At 36.3% G+C, this 17,168-nt stretch overlaps 2 protein-coding genes across 11 annotated transcripts in view; one reads left to right on the top strand and one right to left on the bottom strand.

The window, feature by feature from the left end:
* The window catches only part of LCORL (ligand dependent nuclear receptor corepressor like), a 167,683-nt gene extending 153,645 nt beyond the window's left edge, over positions 1–14,038 (top strand). For 8 of the 10 annotated variants that reach the window (XM_060655349.3, XM_060655353.3, XM_060655352.3 and 5 more), the window contains one exon: positions 13,740–13,847. Coding sequence is in view for 2 of the 10 variants with exons in the window: in XM_060655360.3 (XP_060511343.1) it covers positions 13,740–13,920 (181 nt within the window). In the remaining 8 variants the exon portion in view is untranslated. Of the gene's footprint in view, positions 1–13,739 lie in introns of all 10 variants that reach the window. The other 2 variants (XM_060655360.3, XM_060655348.3) reach the window with 2 other exon arrangements.
* A 1,016-nt stretch (positions 14,039–15,054) lies between these two features.
* Positions 15,055–17,168, bottom strand: part of NCAPG (non-SMC condensin I complex subunit G) — a 46,054-nt gene continuing 43,940 nt past the window's right edge. Inside the window, exon 21 of the mRNA XM_060655362.3 lies at positions 15,055–16,538. Within this exon, the coding sequence (XP_060511345.1) occupies positions 16,415–16,538 (124 nt within the window). The 3' untranslated portion in view covers positions 15,055–16,414. The remainder of the gene's footprint in view (positions 16,539–17,168) is intronic.

The following is a 17,168-nucleotide window of genomic DNA, read 5'->3' as shown; positions in this document are numbered from 1 at the left end:
CTTCACTTAGGAATTTGGAATTCTTAGTTCAGCTCCCCTAGCTTCCATTTCCCCCCCCCCCCCACCTCATTTTTCCTAGGCAGTAAACACTTTTCTTTGTAGAGGAGCTGAGCATTCTGTGATTATAATGCTAACTCTATTGAATTCACCTATTGTTTAATTATGGGAGGGGAGTCAGAGTAGGTATCTGAATGTTTCATCCTGCCAGTTTTTTTCTTGATTGTTTTTGTTTAATTTAAATAAGACCTTGGCTTATTTTTCCTACCCCACCCCCATTCCAATTCCAGGCAATCTGGAAAATTCATTTACTTGCTACTTTGTTTCTATATATAGAAACAGAGAAAACTGGATAGACCCCATTAATTTATTCTTCAAAAAATATCTCCTATGTGCCAGGCAATATGCTAGGCTATATGTAGGATAAAATGGGGGACAAAACCAGGTATTGTTCTGTCCTCATGGTTCAAGTTTATTAGGAGAGGCAGACATTGAGTAAATAGTTACACGAATCTTACAAGTTCATAACTGTAGGTGGTACTAAAGAATTCTTTTTGGGTACTATAAGAATTCCTTCTCCCTATAAGGAGAAGACTTCTCTAAGGAAATTGACCATTGAACTGAGCTGTGAAGAGTGAGTAGGAATTAACTAGGCCAAGTAGCAGACAACTGGGCAGGGAGGGGAGAGGACTGACTTTCAGGAAGAGTTGCATGTGGAAAAAGTACAGCATGGTGTTCTTTGCAGGTAAGACAATGACTGTGTGTCTTGGGTCAAAAGAGAAAGGAGGAGCATGGTGTCAGATGTAAAGATTGAGGAGTAGGTGAAGGATAGACCATGTAGGTTCTCATAAGTCATGTTTATGTGTTTCCGATAGCTTCCCATTGCTCTTAAAGTAGAGATTGAAATTGGGAGTGGATGGGGAAGGTATATGACATCATCAGATTCTCCTTCCTAAAGGATCTGACTGCTTTGTGAAACATGAATGGTAGAGGGCATGAATGAAGGCATAGACCATCATGGTGGTCCTAATGAGAACTGTGCTACTTGAAAACAATGCTTTACAAACTTTAGTGTGCATGAGAATCACCAGGAGGGCTTATTGAAAAAGAAATTGTTAGGCTCCAAGCACTTTCTATTTCAATAGGTTATGTAGTGGGGCCCAAGTGATGCTTATTTTGCTGACCCAAGGACCACACTTTGAGAACCATTGGTATAGAGTGTAGAGTGTTGTGGTGGAAAGAAGATTAGTTCCTTATTAATATGATCATTGTGTTATAAATTACCCTCTAAATACCACTTTAGCTATATTCCACAAAGTTTGCTCTGCTGTATTTTCATTTCCACTAAATTAGAAGTATTTTCTAATTTCCCTTGTAGTTTTTTATTTAACCCATGGATTACTTAGAGATGTATTGGTCACTTTTCAAATATTTAGGGATTTTCCAGATACCTTTCTCTTACTGATTTCTAATTTGATTCTGCTATGCTTATAAAATATACTTTGTATGATTTTAATTCTTTTGAATTTATTGAGATTTGTTTTATGGTCCAGAGTCTATCCAGATCTACTTTAATAACTGTTCTCTGTGTTCTTGAAAATAATGTTCATTCTGCTGCTGCTGGGTGGTGTTCCTTTAAGCAAGTTGATAGTGCTGTTCAACTCTTTTGCATCCTTCCTGAGTTTCAGTCTACTTATATTTATTCTTCAGAGAAGCATTTTGAAATCTGCAGCTATGATTCTAGATTTTCCTATTTATCCTTTTAGTTCTATCAGGTTTTGCATCATGTATTTTGAAGCTCTGTTATTAGGTACATACACATTTGGAATTTTTATGTACTTTTGATGTATTTACTCCTTTTTCATATGAAACTAACCTCTTCATCTCTAGAAGTATTCCTTGGTCTGAAATCTTTTTTTGTCTGATAGTTATTCCAGCCTACTTTTCCCTAGTTTTAACATGGTATATCTTTTCCCACACTTTTATTTCTAACCTATATGTGTCTATATTAAAAGTGAGTTTCTTTGAGGCAGCATACACTTGAGGCTTGCTTTCTCATTCAGTCTGACAATCTCTGCCTTTTAATATACCATTTTCCATCTCATGTGACTTTTGATGTGGTTGTTTGAGTCAGCCAACTTTATTTTTTTAATTGAGGTATAATTGACATACAACATATTAGTTTCAGGTGTACAACATAATGATATATATTTGTATATATTGTGAAGTGATCACCAAATAAGTCTAGCTAATATTTGTCACCATAGTTACAATTTTTTTCTTGTGATGAAAACTTTTACAATCTATTAGCAACTTTCAAATATGCAATACAGTATTATTATATACTCAGCCACCATGTATACATTACATCCCCATGACTTATTTGTATTATAACTAGAAGTTTGACTCACTTCACCCATTTTGCTCTCACCTCTGGCATCCACCAGTCTGCTTTCTGTATCTGCGAGCTTGGTTGATTTTGGTTTTTGTTATTTTAGATTCTACATATAGGTGGAATCATCTGATATTTGTCTTTCTCTGACTTAATTCACTTACGATAATGCCCTCAATGTCCATCCATGTTGTTGCAAATGGCAAGATTTCCTTACTTTTTGGATAATATTCCAGTGTGTGTGTGTGTGTGTGTGTGTGTGTGTGTGTGTGTGTGTGTATGAGAGAGAGAGAGAGGATTCTCTTTATCCATTCATCCATTGATAGACACTTAAGTTGTTTCCATATCTTGGTTATTGTAAATAATATTGCAATGAACATGATGGGGAATGCATATATCTTTTCAAGTTATTTTCATTTTTTGGGTAAATATCCAGAAATGGAATTGTGGATCATATGGTCGTTCTATTCTTAATTTTTTGGGGAACATCCATACTGTTTTCTATATTGGGTATGTGAATTTACATTCCCACTCATAGTACACAGGTTTGCCTTTTCTCCACATCTTCACCAATACTTGTTATTTCTTGTCTTTTTGATAATAGCCCAACTTTCTATTTTCTGTTTGTCCAATCTATTATTTAGTTCCTTTTTCTCTTTTCTTGCCTTCTTTTAGACAAGTTGAGTATATTTTATTATTCTATTTAATCTCTTAGTTTTTAAGTAGTACTTGCTGTCAAGTTTACCCTATATATCATTAACTTACTATAAACTACCTTCAGATAATGTTATATTACTTCATGTATAATCTTAAGAACTTTACAGTACATGTGCCTTTCCTCCCTTCAAGCCTTTGTGCTATTATTATTGTCATATGTTGTGCTTCCATAAATGTTATAATCCTTCCAATATAGTGTTACTATTTTTCCTCCACACAGTTATTCAAAGAGGTTTTCAAAATAGGAAAAGTATTTTCTCCATGAATTTTCCATTTCTGGTGCTTTTCATTCTTTTGCACAAATCCAGGTTTCTATCTGATGTCATTTTATTTCTGCCTGAAAACTTCCTTTAGCAATTCTTGTTGTGTGGGTTTGCTGTTTAATAATTCACTCAGCCCTGCCTTTTTATGTCTTAAAAAGTCTTCATTTCACTTTTGTTTTGAAAGATATTTTTGCTGAATATGAAATTCAAATGTGACCATATACTTTTTAGTACTTTGAAGATGTTGCTCTACTGTCATTTAGTTTGCATTGTTTCTGAAGAGAAGTCTGCTGTGATTCTTATATTTGCTACTCTGTATTGTTTTTTCCTCTAGTTCTTTGTAAGATTTTATCACTGGTTATCAGCAGTTTGATTATAAATGGGTTTGGCTTTGTTGCCTTTATGTTTTTTCTACCTGGAGTTTTTTTTAACTACTTGGATATGGGAGTTTAGTTTTTATCATATTTGGAAATATTTCAGCCATACTTTCTTCAAGTATGTTCCTATCCCTCTTGTCTCTACTCTCCTTTTGGGATTCCAATCACATGTATTTTGTTACATAGATCACTGATACCTACTCATTTTTGTTAATTTTTTTAAGTTTATTTATTTATTTTGAGAGCGAGAGCATGCAGGAAGGGCAGAGAGAGGGAGAGAGATAAAGAGAATCCCAACCTGCACTGTCAGCACAGAGCCTAATGCAGGGCTCAAGCTCACGAACCAGGAGATCATGACCTGAGCCAAAACCAAGAGACAGACATTCAATCAACTGAGCCACCCAGGCACCCCTTTGTTCATTTTTTTTATGTTTCATTTTGGATTATGCTATTTCTATGTTTTTAAGTTTGATAACCTTTTCTTTGGGTTGTCTAATCTGCTGTTAATAACACCCAGGATATTTTCATTTCAGAAATTATATTTTCATCTCCAGAAGTTTAAATTTAGTCTTCTTTGTATCTACTATATTTCCCCTCATGCTCATGCTTTCCTCAGCTTCTTGACTATAATGGAGTATATTTTAAATATCTGCATGAACATCCTCGTGTGCTAATTTTATAATCTGTATTATTTATCAGTTCCTACTGATTGATTTTTCTCCTCATTTTGGATATTTTCCTGTTTTGTACATGCCTGGTAATTTTGGATTGGATGCTAGACATCGTCGGTTTTACATTGTGTGCTGGGGTTGTTTGTTTTTACAGTGCCTTAAATGTTTTGGGGCTCTGTTCTGAGACACCACGAACTTATTAAGAAAAACCTTTATCCTTTCAAATCTTGCTTTTGGGCATTGATAGGCAGCCTATAGTCTAGGACAGTGGTTCTCACCAGGGGATGTCCTACAGGGGATAATTGGTGACATAGGGAGACATTTTGGATTGTCACACCTAGTGGGTAGAGGCCGGTGATTCTGCTAAACATTCTACAGTGCATAGTAAGACAGCTCCCCACAAAAAAGAATCACTCAGCCCCAAATGTCAGTAGTGCTGAGGTTGAGAAATCCTGCTCTAGGGCTAATTTTACCCCCACTAGTGAGGCACTACCAATACCTATTCAATGCCGTATGTATTAGGAGATTTATCCATTCTTGCTGGTGGGAACACAAATTTTATCCTGTCCTATATGGTCTCTGGGGATTTTCCAGCTGGTCCTTTTCAGTGGTCTTTTTCACAGCCTTGGGAAACATTCATGCACTGATCAGTATTTATCTACGGATTCCAGGGAAACCAATGTTGCTCTCTGGCACTGTCAGTGCAGCTCTGTCTCCTGTTACCTGCCCCACAGACTCTAGTTGCCTTGGTCTCCCTCACCTCCAAACTTTGTCCTCTCATCTCAGGAAGGCTTCCAAGCTTCCTTTGGATTCCTCTTCCTATACTGCAGCCTGGAAACTATTCAGGCAGTAAGCCAGAGCAAGTGTTATGACTTACCTCCTTTGTTCCCTTCTTTCAGGGGTCACTGTCATCCTGTACTTTCTTTCATCCATGGTCTTAAAAATATTTCATATATTTTTGTTCCTGTTACTTCATCATGGCCAGAAGCAGAAGTCTAGATTTATTCTTTTGACAGATATCTATCCAGTTTCTATAATGCAAGGTGCTGGAAATAATATGTTGAACAAGACCAATATGTTGTACTCTCATCAAACTTGTATTTTAACTGGAGGGAGGAAAAACATAAGCAGTTTAAGTTCTGTGTCAATGAAATTAGATGGTATAAAGAGTTTTCTAGGGGTAGTTACTTTAGGTTGAGTACACAGGGAAATCCTTTCTGAAGAAGTAATGAGTGAACTGTGGGATGAGTTGAGATGTCTGCGAGATCTTTGATAACTGAAACTGAGTATGGATGAGAACCCCTAAATAGAGATTATAGAAGAAGAAAAGGAAGCCTGGGACTTGGTCTTAAGAAATTCTAAGCCATCCAAGAATAGGATGACTTGGAGTAAAAGGAAGAGGAAAAAGGAAGCCAGTATTGTGTTTTGTATCAAAATCCAAGAAAAATGAGTTTCAAGAAAGAGGTTTACTTCTCAGGCTGCCATAACAAAATACCATAGACTGCATGGCTTAAAACAGAGATTTGTTTTCTCACAGTTCTGGAGGCTAGAAAGTCCAAGATCAAGGTCTGGAGGGTTCAGTTTCTGGTGAGGGGTCTCTTGCTGGTTTGCACATAGCTACCTTCCCATTCTCTGGTGTCTTCTTCTCCTTTTATGGAGATAACAAACCCATCAAATTAGGACTCAGATTGTGACCTCATTTTACCTTAGTTACCTCCTAAAGGCCCTGTATTTCTTAATATAGGGGGTTAGGGCTTCAACATATGAATCTGGGGGGTACACGGTTCAGTCTGTAGCAGAGGAAATGGCCATTAGTGTTGAATGTTGTTAGGAAGGCAAAATAGTTGAAAAATTAAGGATCATTCATTGGCTTTATCAATTCATTGGTGACTTGAGTAGGTGTTTTTGTGGAATGAAAGGGCCTGGAAGCCAGACTGGAGTAGGTTAAGAATAGGAGATAAGAAAATGGTGATATCAAGTATAGGATAATTCATTAAAGTAATCTAGCTCTAAACATGAAGAAAATAAAAGATTGAGTGAAGTTTTGTTTTTTTAAGGAATGAGAGACCTTGCACTTGTTTAATCATTATCTATTGCTACAACAATGCTGTATTACAAACCACCCGAAAACTTACTGCCTGAAAGTAAATGAGCACTTACTGCACTCCTATATCTGGGACTGGCAAATAAGGCTAAGAGGTTCTTTTGATTTTGGCCAGGCTCCCTCACATGCCTTTGTACGAGCTGGCTACCAGGTGTGACACCTTAGCCCTGCGCCATACCTCCCACGCATGCTGCAGGCCAGCCCAGGCAGTGCTCTCCTGGCAAAAGCAGAGGTATACGAGGGAGCATAAGTGACCGAGTAGTTTCTCATGCTTCAGCTTGCATGCCTCTGCCAGTTTACAGTTCATACTTGTTAACCAACATCTTATCGGCCCAAGCAAGTCACATGGGTGAGGCCAGAATGAGAGGACATTGCAAAGTGATAAAGAGTAAGTATAGGCATGGGTGAAGAATTTGGGCTGTGAATGCAGTTAATCTGCCACAGATGGTATATTAAAAAAACAAAACAAAACAAAAAAAGGGATCATTGATTATAATCATTGTTAAGTTCCTCAGAAGGCAGATGTGAACAGGGTCCAAAATCATTCTAAGTCATGTCAGGCTCAGCAACCTTTCACAATTAGTTGGTTGGCATTATTTTAGATTAATAACTGCTAATTGCTTTTAATATCACATTAATTTAGTACTAAAATTTCCCATTTTATTTTTTATGAATGTATGTAAATCACATTTGTGTATTTATTGAATATCTGAATACCTATTATATGTAAGATACTGCTTTAGGCACAGCTGTGTTATATTAATTAAATATACAAGTTAATTAAGAAATTCAGGTAAATGTTTTGTCCTTACATGGTCATTGATCACTTCTAAATCACACAGCAGTGCAAAATGTTCATTGATTTCTGAAGAGAATTGGTTTTGTGCCTTTGCTCTGACTATAATTTCCCTCATTGTATTCTTTCATTCTATTCCTTCAAATAAAAATTCAGGTAGATCTATTTATCAGGAGAAACTATTCTTTTTATTCTAGATGTTTTCTTGTGAATCCCCAATTATGGTTTGCTCTAATAATCACGATAACCCTTACTAGTTAAGCACATAATATGCTAATCTTTATGTTAAAGTAATTCTCCTAAAATTGGTTGGAGTAAATTGCAAATCTAGGATTCTAATTCAAGAATATGAGACTTCAAAGTCTTACTCTTAACCACCAGGTTCTTCTGTTCCTCCACATAACTACATCAAATAATCAAAAGCAAGTCAGAAAAAATGTCTGACTTAAAATCTACCACTTAACAATCTGCCAAGGCCTTTAAATTCTTCAGTATTCTACCAAAAAGAAATTTTACTCTTGAGATAAATTAAGTCTTTAAAAACAAAAAATCTGTACAACCTAACTCTTAACAGAGTTTGCCGGCAAAAGAAAGGATTTACTCATACCTTTGACCTCATGGTCTGCTGGTAGACCACGTTTAACTGGCTAGATCCCTATGGCTCTTAATTTGAATCCCCCACCCCACCCCTTTAAGCCCAGAGATTTTAAATTAAATGGTTGTACAATTGCAGAAACAAATTATACACATATCTGTCATCTTTTATCCCACACATGTATCTTTTGACTTTTTGTTAGTAGTACTAATATTAACATTTATTGAGTCCTTATTATGTGTTCAGCCAGGCATTTTACTGCCTTCTCTATGCCACCTACTTTATATAAACTCATTTACTAATCACATTTCCCTCAAGAGGTGGGTACTCTCATTATCTTCACTTTCCAGTTAAATTGAAGCTTAGAGTTTAGGAAATGTACACTTAGCAGGTGAGTGATTTGATTTGGAATCAGAACTTAGGCTCTACAAAGCCTCTCTCCTTCCCAGTTTACTAAAATCCTTACCCCTTTAGGCCTATTTCAAATGACTTTTCCCCAGTCTCGCCACTGCTAAGATTAAGTTCCCTTCTCTGTTATCCCTTAGTCTTTAGTTACCTCTTCTGTATTTACTGTGTACTGCTTTTTATTTTGGTAATTCATGAATACTTCTCCCTTCTGCCTCCTTACCGAACTGGAAAACCCTTGAAGACAGACACCATCACACTATTTTATATTCTTAATATATTGGGTAGGTAGCGGTTAGAGTCCAGTAGACCAAGAATTTCATTTTTCTAACTTCTTACTACATCAGAAACATGGGAACACACTTGATGACTTCATAAAGGTTCTCTGATCTAGTTTTGCACATTTAGCAACCCTATTGATTTGGATAGATTTGAGGAGAATCAGGCTCAGGATATAGCTAGAATAGCTATTCAGTAAATTTTTACTGACTTAACATTAGATGACATCATTTCCAGAGGAAATAAACCAGTCACTCAGAATTTGGAGTTAAAACAAATGAGTTCAAATTCAGTAGTTTCATGTACACTATAGTAACTGTTCTAATTCCAAATCGTATACCAGAATTCAGTTTATCCATGCATACAGCTGACTTTTCTCCCTTTGAAAAGATTAACTTGGTTCTTGAAACCCTTAACCTAAAGAATACTCTTTTGGTAGCTATCAAAAAACATGTCTATGCCCTAACATATTTTCTTTTACCTTGAGAAATTGAAAGATGTAATAGCTCCTTATTTAGTTAAATATGAGGAAACTTGATGCTCTAAATATATCTTTCTAGATACAGTTATGGCTGTAGGCCTTCAGGATGTCTTTCTGTCTGAAATCTGTAGACCAAACACATCTATAGACCAAACAATGTATTAAGTATTTTGAAGAAATAGATAAATGGGTATTAACATGAAGGCAGAATCACGACAGTATTGCAACCCAAGAGTTCGTATGCAGGATAAAGGGAGGGATACATCCTAGACTCTGAACTTGCCTTACTAGTTGAGTGACTTTGATATGTCATTTTACTTCTTTGAGCCTCAATGGTGGTTGTTAGAACTGAATAAAATATTGTCAGGGAGGTTTTTAGCATAGTGCCTGGCATGTAGCAACTGCTCTAGAAATGATATTTTCAGACCTGTCCTGATCACACTAAAATTTGTTTCCTGTGATTTGGCTAGTTCACATTCAGGTTTATTGTGTTTATGACAGAGAAGAACTATCCCATATCTCTAGTAATAAGTAAAACAAATTTGAGTTATTAGAGCTAGATATATGTTAAAAATTCTTTTTGTTAGAATTATCAGTAATCATTAATTTAAATGTTTATTTTGAGAGAAAGGGAGAGAGCGCAAGCACGAGCTGGGGGAGGGGCTGAGAGGGAGAATCCCAAGCGGGCTCCGCACCCAGTGCAGAGCCCAACATGAGGCTCATCTCACAAACTGCGATCATGACCTGAGCTGAAATCAAGAGTCATATGCTCAACTGACTGAGCCACCCAGGCGCCCCAGTCATCATTAATTTAAATCACACATTATGACTGTTTGGATTTCCATGACCCACCAGAGATTTTCATCTTTTATACTTCCCAAATGCACATATTCTTATAAACCTCCATTCAGATGCTGGAGAGAGGCTCTATCTAGGGTGGATGAAATTACCCAAGTATTGAAAATAGGCTTAGATGTCTAGATGATCATTTCAGGTGCCCCTTCTTTGTCCTCATTCCCTCCTCACCTACCATCTGTCTAGATTGCTAGTTTGATAGAAGCCTTACTTAGGGTGAGTATCTCTCTTCCAGTTTTGTATCTCTCTTCCATTCACCAAAATACAGTGTTAAACTAAACCTTTGCATTTGTCTATAGCTCCATATGATTTTTAAATCATGTTAAATGGTATTCATTAGATCATCAGGAATGTAAAGGTAAGTAGGAAGATGTCGTTTAATTTTTTTTTAACATGAGGAAAAGGAGACTGAATGAAGCTGTTACTTGTCCAACATCATAAGGCTGATTATTAATATTCCCAGAATTGGAACCCAGGTCTTTATGTTCCTTTTCCCAGTTCTTTACTTGCAAGAGTACCGCTGAATACACTACACCATTGCTAAGCTTTCAATAGAATCCTGGATGTGGATATATAAAGCCACTTGATACGATGATTTAAATGCTGCTGCTTCGAATTTTGAACCATATATGTAAGACAGAGAGCCATGAAATAAGACTGATAAATCTGATGATCTAAAATTTAGAATGGATTCATGACAAAACCACCATAAGCAGATATAAACAACTAATGAACAAGGCAGGATGGGGAGGGAAGTGGGAGTGTAAATCACATAGAACAAAACACTGATCTTAACTAAATATCAAAATAGATCATCTCAATGGGCAAAGAACACAGAGAAGGAAAAACAAGTGGCTTCTAAATATGAAAATAAGCCAAACCTTCCTCATAAGAGAAGTGCAAATTAAACAACGGCATACCATTTTTAACCTAGTTTTTTTTTTACAAAGATCCATAACTTTTATTATACATTATTGATAAGAAAATGAGGGAAGAAAGACATTTTCATACATTGTTGGTCAGAGTGTAAATGGCATGTTGTCTACAAAGGATAATTTGGTAATCTCTATCCAAAATCTTTAAAGCACCTTTGACTCCGTTTATTCTACTCCTAGACATCAACCCCATAGATACAGTTGAATACATAGACATACAAGAATATTCGATTTTCCTGTTCAAAACCTAAAGAAAAAAAGCTTAAAAAGTACATCAAGAAAATTTGAGGGGCACCTGGCTGGCTCAGTCAGTAGAGCATGTGACTCGACCTCAGGGTCATGAGTTCAAGCCCCACATTGGGTGTAGAGATTATTTTAAAAAAGAAAAAGTTGAGGAACATGTATTAATCTTTCACTTGGTACAAATGTATATGATTGTCCCATAACCTCCTGACATTAAACCTAACAAGTCCAATTTTTTAACTTACAAATATGAAGGAATATTTGTTAAAAAATTCCTCTAGGTTGCAAATTCCCTGAAAGCATGCACTGTGTCCACCTCCCCATCTTCGTGCCTCACAAGTGCTTTCTAGTGGATACTCAATGTAGAATAATTTGGTATAGAAGATAGAATTGAAAAGTGCTTTGGTTATAACTGAAGATGCAGGTTCTTATATTAGTCTGAATGCATCTGGTTAGAACACTCCAAAAAAGAGCAGTTTATTTTTCTATTTTCCTATACCTTAGTTTCCCCATTTTAAAAATGAGTTATCTAGAAAGGTCCCTTCTAGCTCTTATTATTCTAATGCCTCTGTTTCTGGCCCTTGAAGATAGCTATGTTCTTCTACTCAGTACTCTGTAGATAGGTAGTGCCTAAAGTTTGCACACCACTTTTCTTTTTTTTAATGTTTATTTACTTTTGAGAGAGAGCGCGAGCAGAGGGCGGGGCAGAGAGAGAGGGAGACACAGAATCCGAAGCAGGCTCCGGGCTCAGAGCTGTCAGCACAGAGCCCGACGCGGGGCTCAAACTCATGGACCGCGAGATCATGACCTGAGCCGAAGTCGGCCGCTTAACCGACTGAGCCACCCAGGCGCCCCTGCACTCCACCTTTTTTTTTTTTTTTTTTTTTTTCTTCACACCACCGAGTTTTAAGTGGGTATTTATGAATTAAATGTGTCAGTCTATCTATTGGTACTAACGTATAGTTCTTGAACTGGTATTTTCTTCCCATGATGTGTATACTTTTGTGTACTCCTGGAGTTCGTGTACCCAAATTTCGAGTATACTCTCTAGAAAAGTAAATTAATGTTAAAAGTATTAAAAAGAACAATAATGTAGTTATTAAAGTATTCTGATGAATAGCAAAGAGCAAAAATTGTTTTTGTCACCATGATTTGTTGCTTTGTGCCATCATTTTCTTCTTCTGGCAATGATACTTGATATACTTATCTACCAAGCTGTCTTAGTATAATTGTATTTTTATAGCTTGCCCTAGAGTTTCTCGGAGGCATACATACACATACTACAAATATGAAGACTGGCAGTCCGTGTAAGATGGAAAAACATTACTGCTTTATCTGAGCTTTGCTGCCTTGAAAAACAAAAATATCTTGAGGTCCATGAGGCTATCAGTCTAATAGTAACCAGTGCAAATGTTTTCAAAAACCAGTCAGGATTTCTGCTATGAATGAGAGTATTGTTTTTTTTGGATCTCTTTGTCATATATCAGGCCATGATTTAAGTACATTCTTATTTATTCACCTCTATGTTCTTTCGGGTTTTTTTAAAGTGATTTTCTATATGATGAGTAACCTTTTAGGCTACTTGTAGTTTGTCATTCTGTTTCATAAACTTGAAACTATGTTATTTGGTGGAACCGGGAGTCCATTTGCTTGAAGAGAGCTCAGTGGCAACATGACAACTGTTAAAATATAACAGGTTAAATCTCTCTGGTTTACTGAACAGCAAATGAGTAGGTTGTTGAGGTTGCAAGGAGAAATCAGGAAAAAGTCACTGATGTCTGGCAGTGGCTGCCACTTAAAACAAGTCACTTAAATACTGCACAGCAGTTTCCTCTTTATAATAGGAAGAATCATGGACCTGTGGTTGGAGAAAGCTTGGGAATGATGTAGTCCAACTAATAATGTATAACAAGCTATGACATAGTTTATAAACATGAGGATCTACATCTGAAAACGTGAATGGGCTATCAATATTATTTTTAAGATGTGGGTTTACATGTCCATTATATGTGGACTAGCTACCCTTTGGACTCTCAAGTTTCTATGTTTCTAAAGATTCTCTTTAGAGAGCCAGTAGACAAGAATAAGGGAAAGAGAAAGGACTATACCAATTTGGTGACTGTAACTTGAGGCGTATCTGTACTTGAGTCTGAGACTCACTTTTATCATTTATCATGAGAAGTATACCAACATTGCTTGGTTTGCTTTGAAATTTATGAGATAATCCATGCGAGTGTCTCTAGAACACAGTAGGCTTTCAAAGGTTAATTCCTTCTTGTCTCAAAGTGGCTCTGATCCTGGTAAGTTAAAGGACAAATGAAAAGGGCTGAATCCTACCAAGTTCAGTACGTTAAATGTCCAGAGTATGCTGATGGAATCCATATATGCAGTGGTTTTTGTCCAGTGCGATCTGGGTGACCTTTTAAATACCTGGCTAACATACGTAAAGTATTCAATTCAGTAAGGAGGCCAGAGGTAAGGAACACAACAAAACTCTGTACTTTCAGAATAAAATGCCCTAATTCTAATGTCTGGAGGTCCAAACAATAAGATGATTGAATTTCTTTTACAAGGTCGATAATTTATTTGAAATTAAAGAACTAAAATGCTTTACACTTTTTTTTTCCAGCATGCTACAAATGAAAACTGATGAGAAACTGAATTTGTCCGATGGGAATACAGCAAGTTGCCCTTTGAGCCCCATTAAGATGTGCCTTAATCGTCCCATTGAATGGAATCTGAATTTGACAGCAGCATCTCTAGCGAGCTGTACAGTTCATAACCAAAATCTCAAAAGTGAAGAGAAATAGATTACAGTTCTTCTTGCACTATCCTCATTTTGTACATCAGTATTCCTTCTGCATTTATCAATTGATCTTGAAATATTTCTAGTCCTGTGATGTCTTTATATTAAATCATTAGCATTAATCATTTTGATTATATTCTTTGTATGTTTTTTTATGTTTTACACCGGACCATTGTGGAATTTTACAGTACAGATGGATTTTGATGTTTCTCTTTTTAATGGTATTTTGTGAATTTTTTATGCCCTAAGTTTAAATACATAATTGTTCCCGGTTTTATTTCTGTGCACAAAGTTTTAATATATAACGCATTATGTGATTTAGAAGGCTAGTATTGTAAAGAGTTGTGATGATGACCTGACCCAGGATATAATAGGTGGATACCAACTACCTCGAAGCAAACTGGTAAAAGGCAAAGGTATCTCTTAGAAGTATATTATCTCCTTCAGAGTTATATATGTATAGAAAAGTTGATCATAGTTTATCATCAAGTAGCATGTTTCCATTCATAGGAGAATTTGAGCTGATCAGTTCTTTCTCGTACTTTTAAACCTATAAAATCTGTGGGCTGTAAGATGAATGGCACAATTGCATGTTTACTCGTTAGCAAAGCTGTGCCTCTTACAGACAAGAATACTATTTGGTGTAAGTTACCAGTTTTGAATGAAAAATGGTAAATGGATTTACATCTATTGATTTTACTGTATTTTAGCCATTTAAGTGTAAAATGTCTTTTAAAATCAGGATAATATTCCTTACCTTTAACTATAATTGTGCAAAAGCATAGCTTCAGCAGTGGCTTATGTGATTGTGTCTAAAACTTGAATAGTAAGAATCCTAAAGGTTTGGTGCTTACATTTATTTTTCCCCATGCCAGAGGAAAAAAGCTTTGGTATGGTGGTCCGTGTAAGTATGTAAGAACATGGCTCCTTCCCTTTGGATAGCCTGGCTGTAGGGTAAATGGGATTTAGTTTATGGTGTTTCTAAAGACTTTTCCTTCTAGCACATTCTGTGTACACTTTATGTCCTTATTTCTCCCTTTACCCCACCCACAAAAATTATTTTTAAAGTGACAGGGATTTAACAAAAGAAGACTTACATAAGGAATTTGAAGCACAGAAAGACACAGAGCCAACAGAATGAAAAACAATCATCTATTTTTTATTGTTTTATATCACCACCATATCTGCCTTTTCCTTTTGCTTAATAAGCATTCTTACTTTGTAACTTTCAGACTCCTTTTATATTTCTGAGTTTTATAAAGCACATATATATGTATGTAATATAGCAATTTGGTTCTAAAAAGCACAACGATCTTAATTTAGCTCTTACAACATCACCTAAAAAAAAAATGGCCTCTAGTGAATAAACCTTAAAAAGCACAATCATTATTAGTACAGATCCAATGTTTGTTAGGACATTTCTGTTCTGGATAATAAAGAGAAAAGGTAAGTACCAGAGAGAGAAGAACGTGCATTTTGCTGGGTGTTGCAGCAGGAAGCAGGGCTCAGTTCACACGCTAGAAGTTCCCCAAGTCAGGCAAGTGCCAGTTTGAGAAGAAAAGTGAAATGGACAGTGACAGAACAAGTGCTCATAAACTAGTATGTAAAGGATTTCCTGTCACACTTTTCTCACTAGCATTCTCTTTTATTATCCACAATATTATTTTGTTATGCCAAAAACACAGAAAGCAACTCCAGCATTAATATGTGTAAGGGGGGGGGGGGGCGGGGCACCCAGTTGGCTCAGTTGGTAGAGCCGGTGACTCTTGATTTTGGGGTCAAGTTCAAGCCCCACACTGGGTATAGGGATTACTTATATATACATATACATATATGTGAACAGCTCCCTAACCCAAGAAACACCATCACAACCATAAGCAAACGAGGGCTCTCAGATACAAATATTTTACGAAGAGAAATTACCCATTCAGGTAGCATTACCAAAATATTTTTAGTGTAAGAATCACAAAACAAAATTATCAAAATAACTTTGACTTAGATGCTGGGTACTTTAAGTTCATTGTACTGTTCCTCCCTTAAGGTAAGCTCCTTTCTAGCCAGTTTGTGGTACTTCATTTGCCCTTGAGATGTCCCTTTTTAATGTGTTCTGAAGTGTTTTCATTGATGTTGCATGGGCCACACCTAAATCAAAGCTTCCTAAATGCAAGCTACTAGCTAGTTACACTGAAAAGCTGTCCATAATGCCATACTAAACATGAGAGTTCATAAGCATCCCCTGGAAACCTACTGAAGCAGCAGGTTCCTAGGCCCACCTTAGATCCTGATTAAATCCACGTGACCGATGCAGGTGTCCGTGGAGCACACTGACAGGCGCTGTCCTGATGCTTCAGTACAGGCAAAGTAATGAATCGCACAGCACAAATTGCTACATGAGGCATTTTCTAATTTTGATACAAGAGTAACTGTATTAGAGCAGAGAACTGAACATAATTTTAAAGGACATGGTCAAAAGGACTTCACCTCCATCATCTCTTCTCCTAACTTGTATCTTCATTGAGAAACTGTGCAAGGTTAACTTTACTTTTTTCTAGTGCTGCTGTTTTGGCTCGTCTTGGTAATCTCCTCTTCATTTCTGATTCTGGCTCTGGAACTTCAGGGTCACTAAATAGATGTTGAAAATACACCAATTTAAATACAAGCTTTAAACCCTCAAGTTTATTTATCAATAAAGCTCTTTGCTTCTGTCATTTTATCAGTGTGTAATTGATATCCTGATTTCACTAGGTTTAAAACTAAAAGCAAAAAGACTAACTGGCTATCCTGCCAAGTAAATCATGGGAAACCTAGGTAATTGCTTTTTATATCTATACAGAACCTTGTGTTATAAAGAAAAAACCAAATTTTGTAATGAAGCGTGTGATTAAACAGGAACAACTGCCCAAAAGAATTCTGGAGGACAACACAAAGTGAAAAAAAAATTTAAGTTCTCTTAATTCAGGCAATAAATTCTTAAAACACTCTGGAAATAGCAAGTTTCCTGAAAACATTTTAAATTTAGTCAAAATTTAACCTAAAGTTCTATACTAACAGTATACACATTACAGTTTTACCAATGAATAGATGAATTCAAGAGAACTTTCAGCTTCCAACAGTGGCTTAATTTGCAGAATCTAAAAGTAAACGCTATACCACAAATATATGCAATTTACAATGATAGGAATAATCCTGCTATGTCAAGAACCCAAATCTAAATCCTAAGAGTTTGCTAATTCAGTATCAGAGGAGTCATAC

The sequence above is a fragment of the Panthera onca genome, chromosome B1, assembly GCF_046562875.1.
Source record: "Panthera onca isolate mPanOnc1 chromosome B1, mPanOnc1 haplotype 2, whole genome shotgun sequence".
NCBI lineage: Eukaryota > Metazoa > Chordata > Mammalia > Carnivora > Felidae > Panthera > Panthera onca.
The sequence above is the reverse complement of the archived record's forward strand: the minus strand, read 5'-3'. Positions and strand labels throughout refer to the sequence as shown.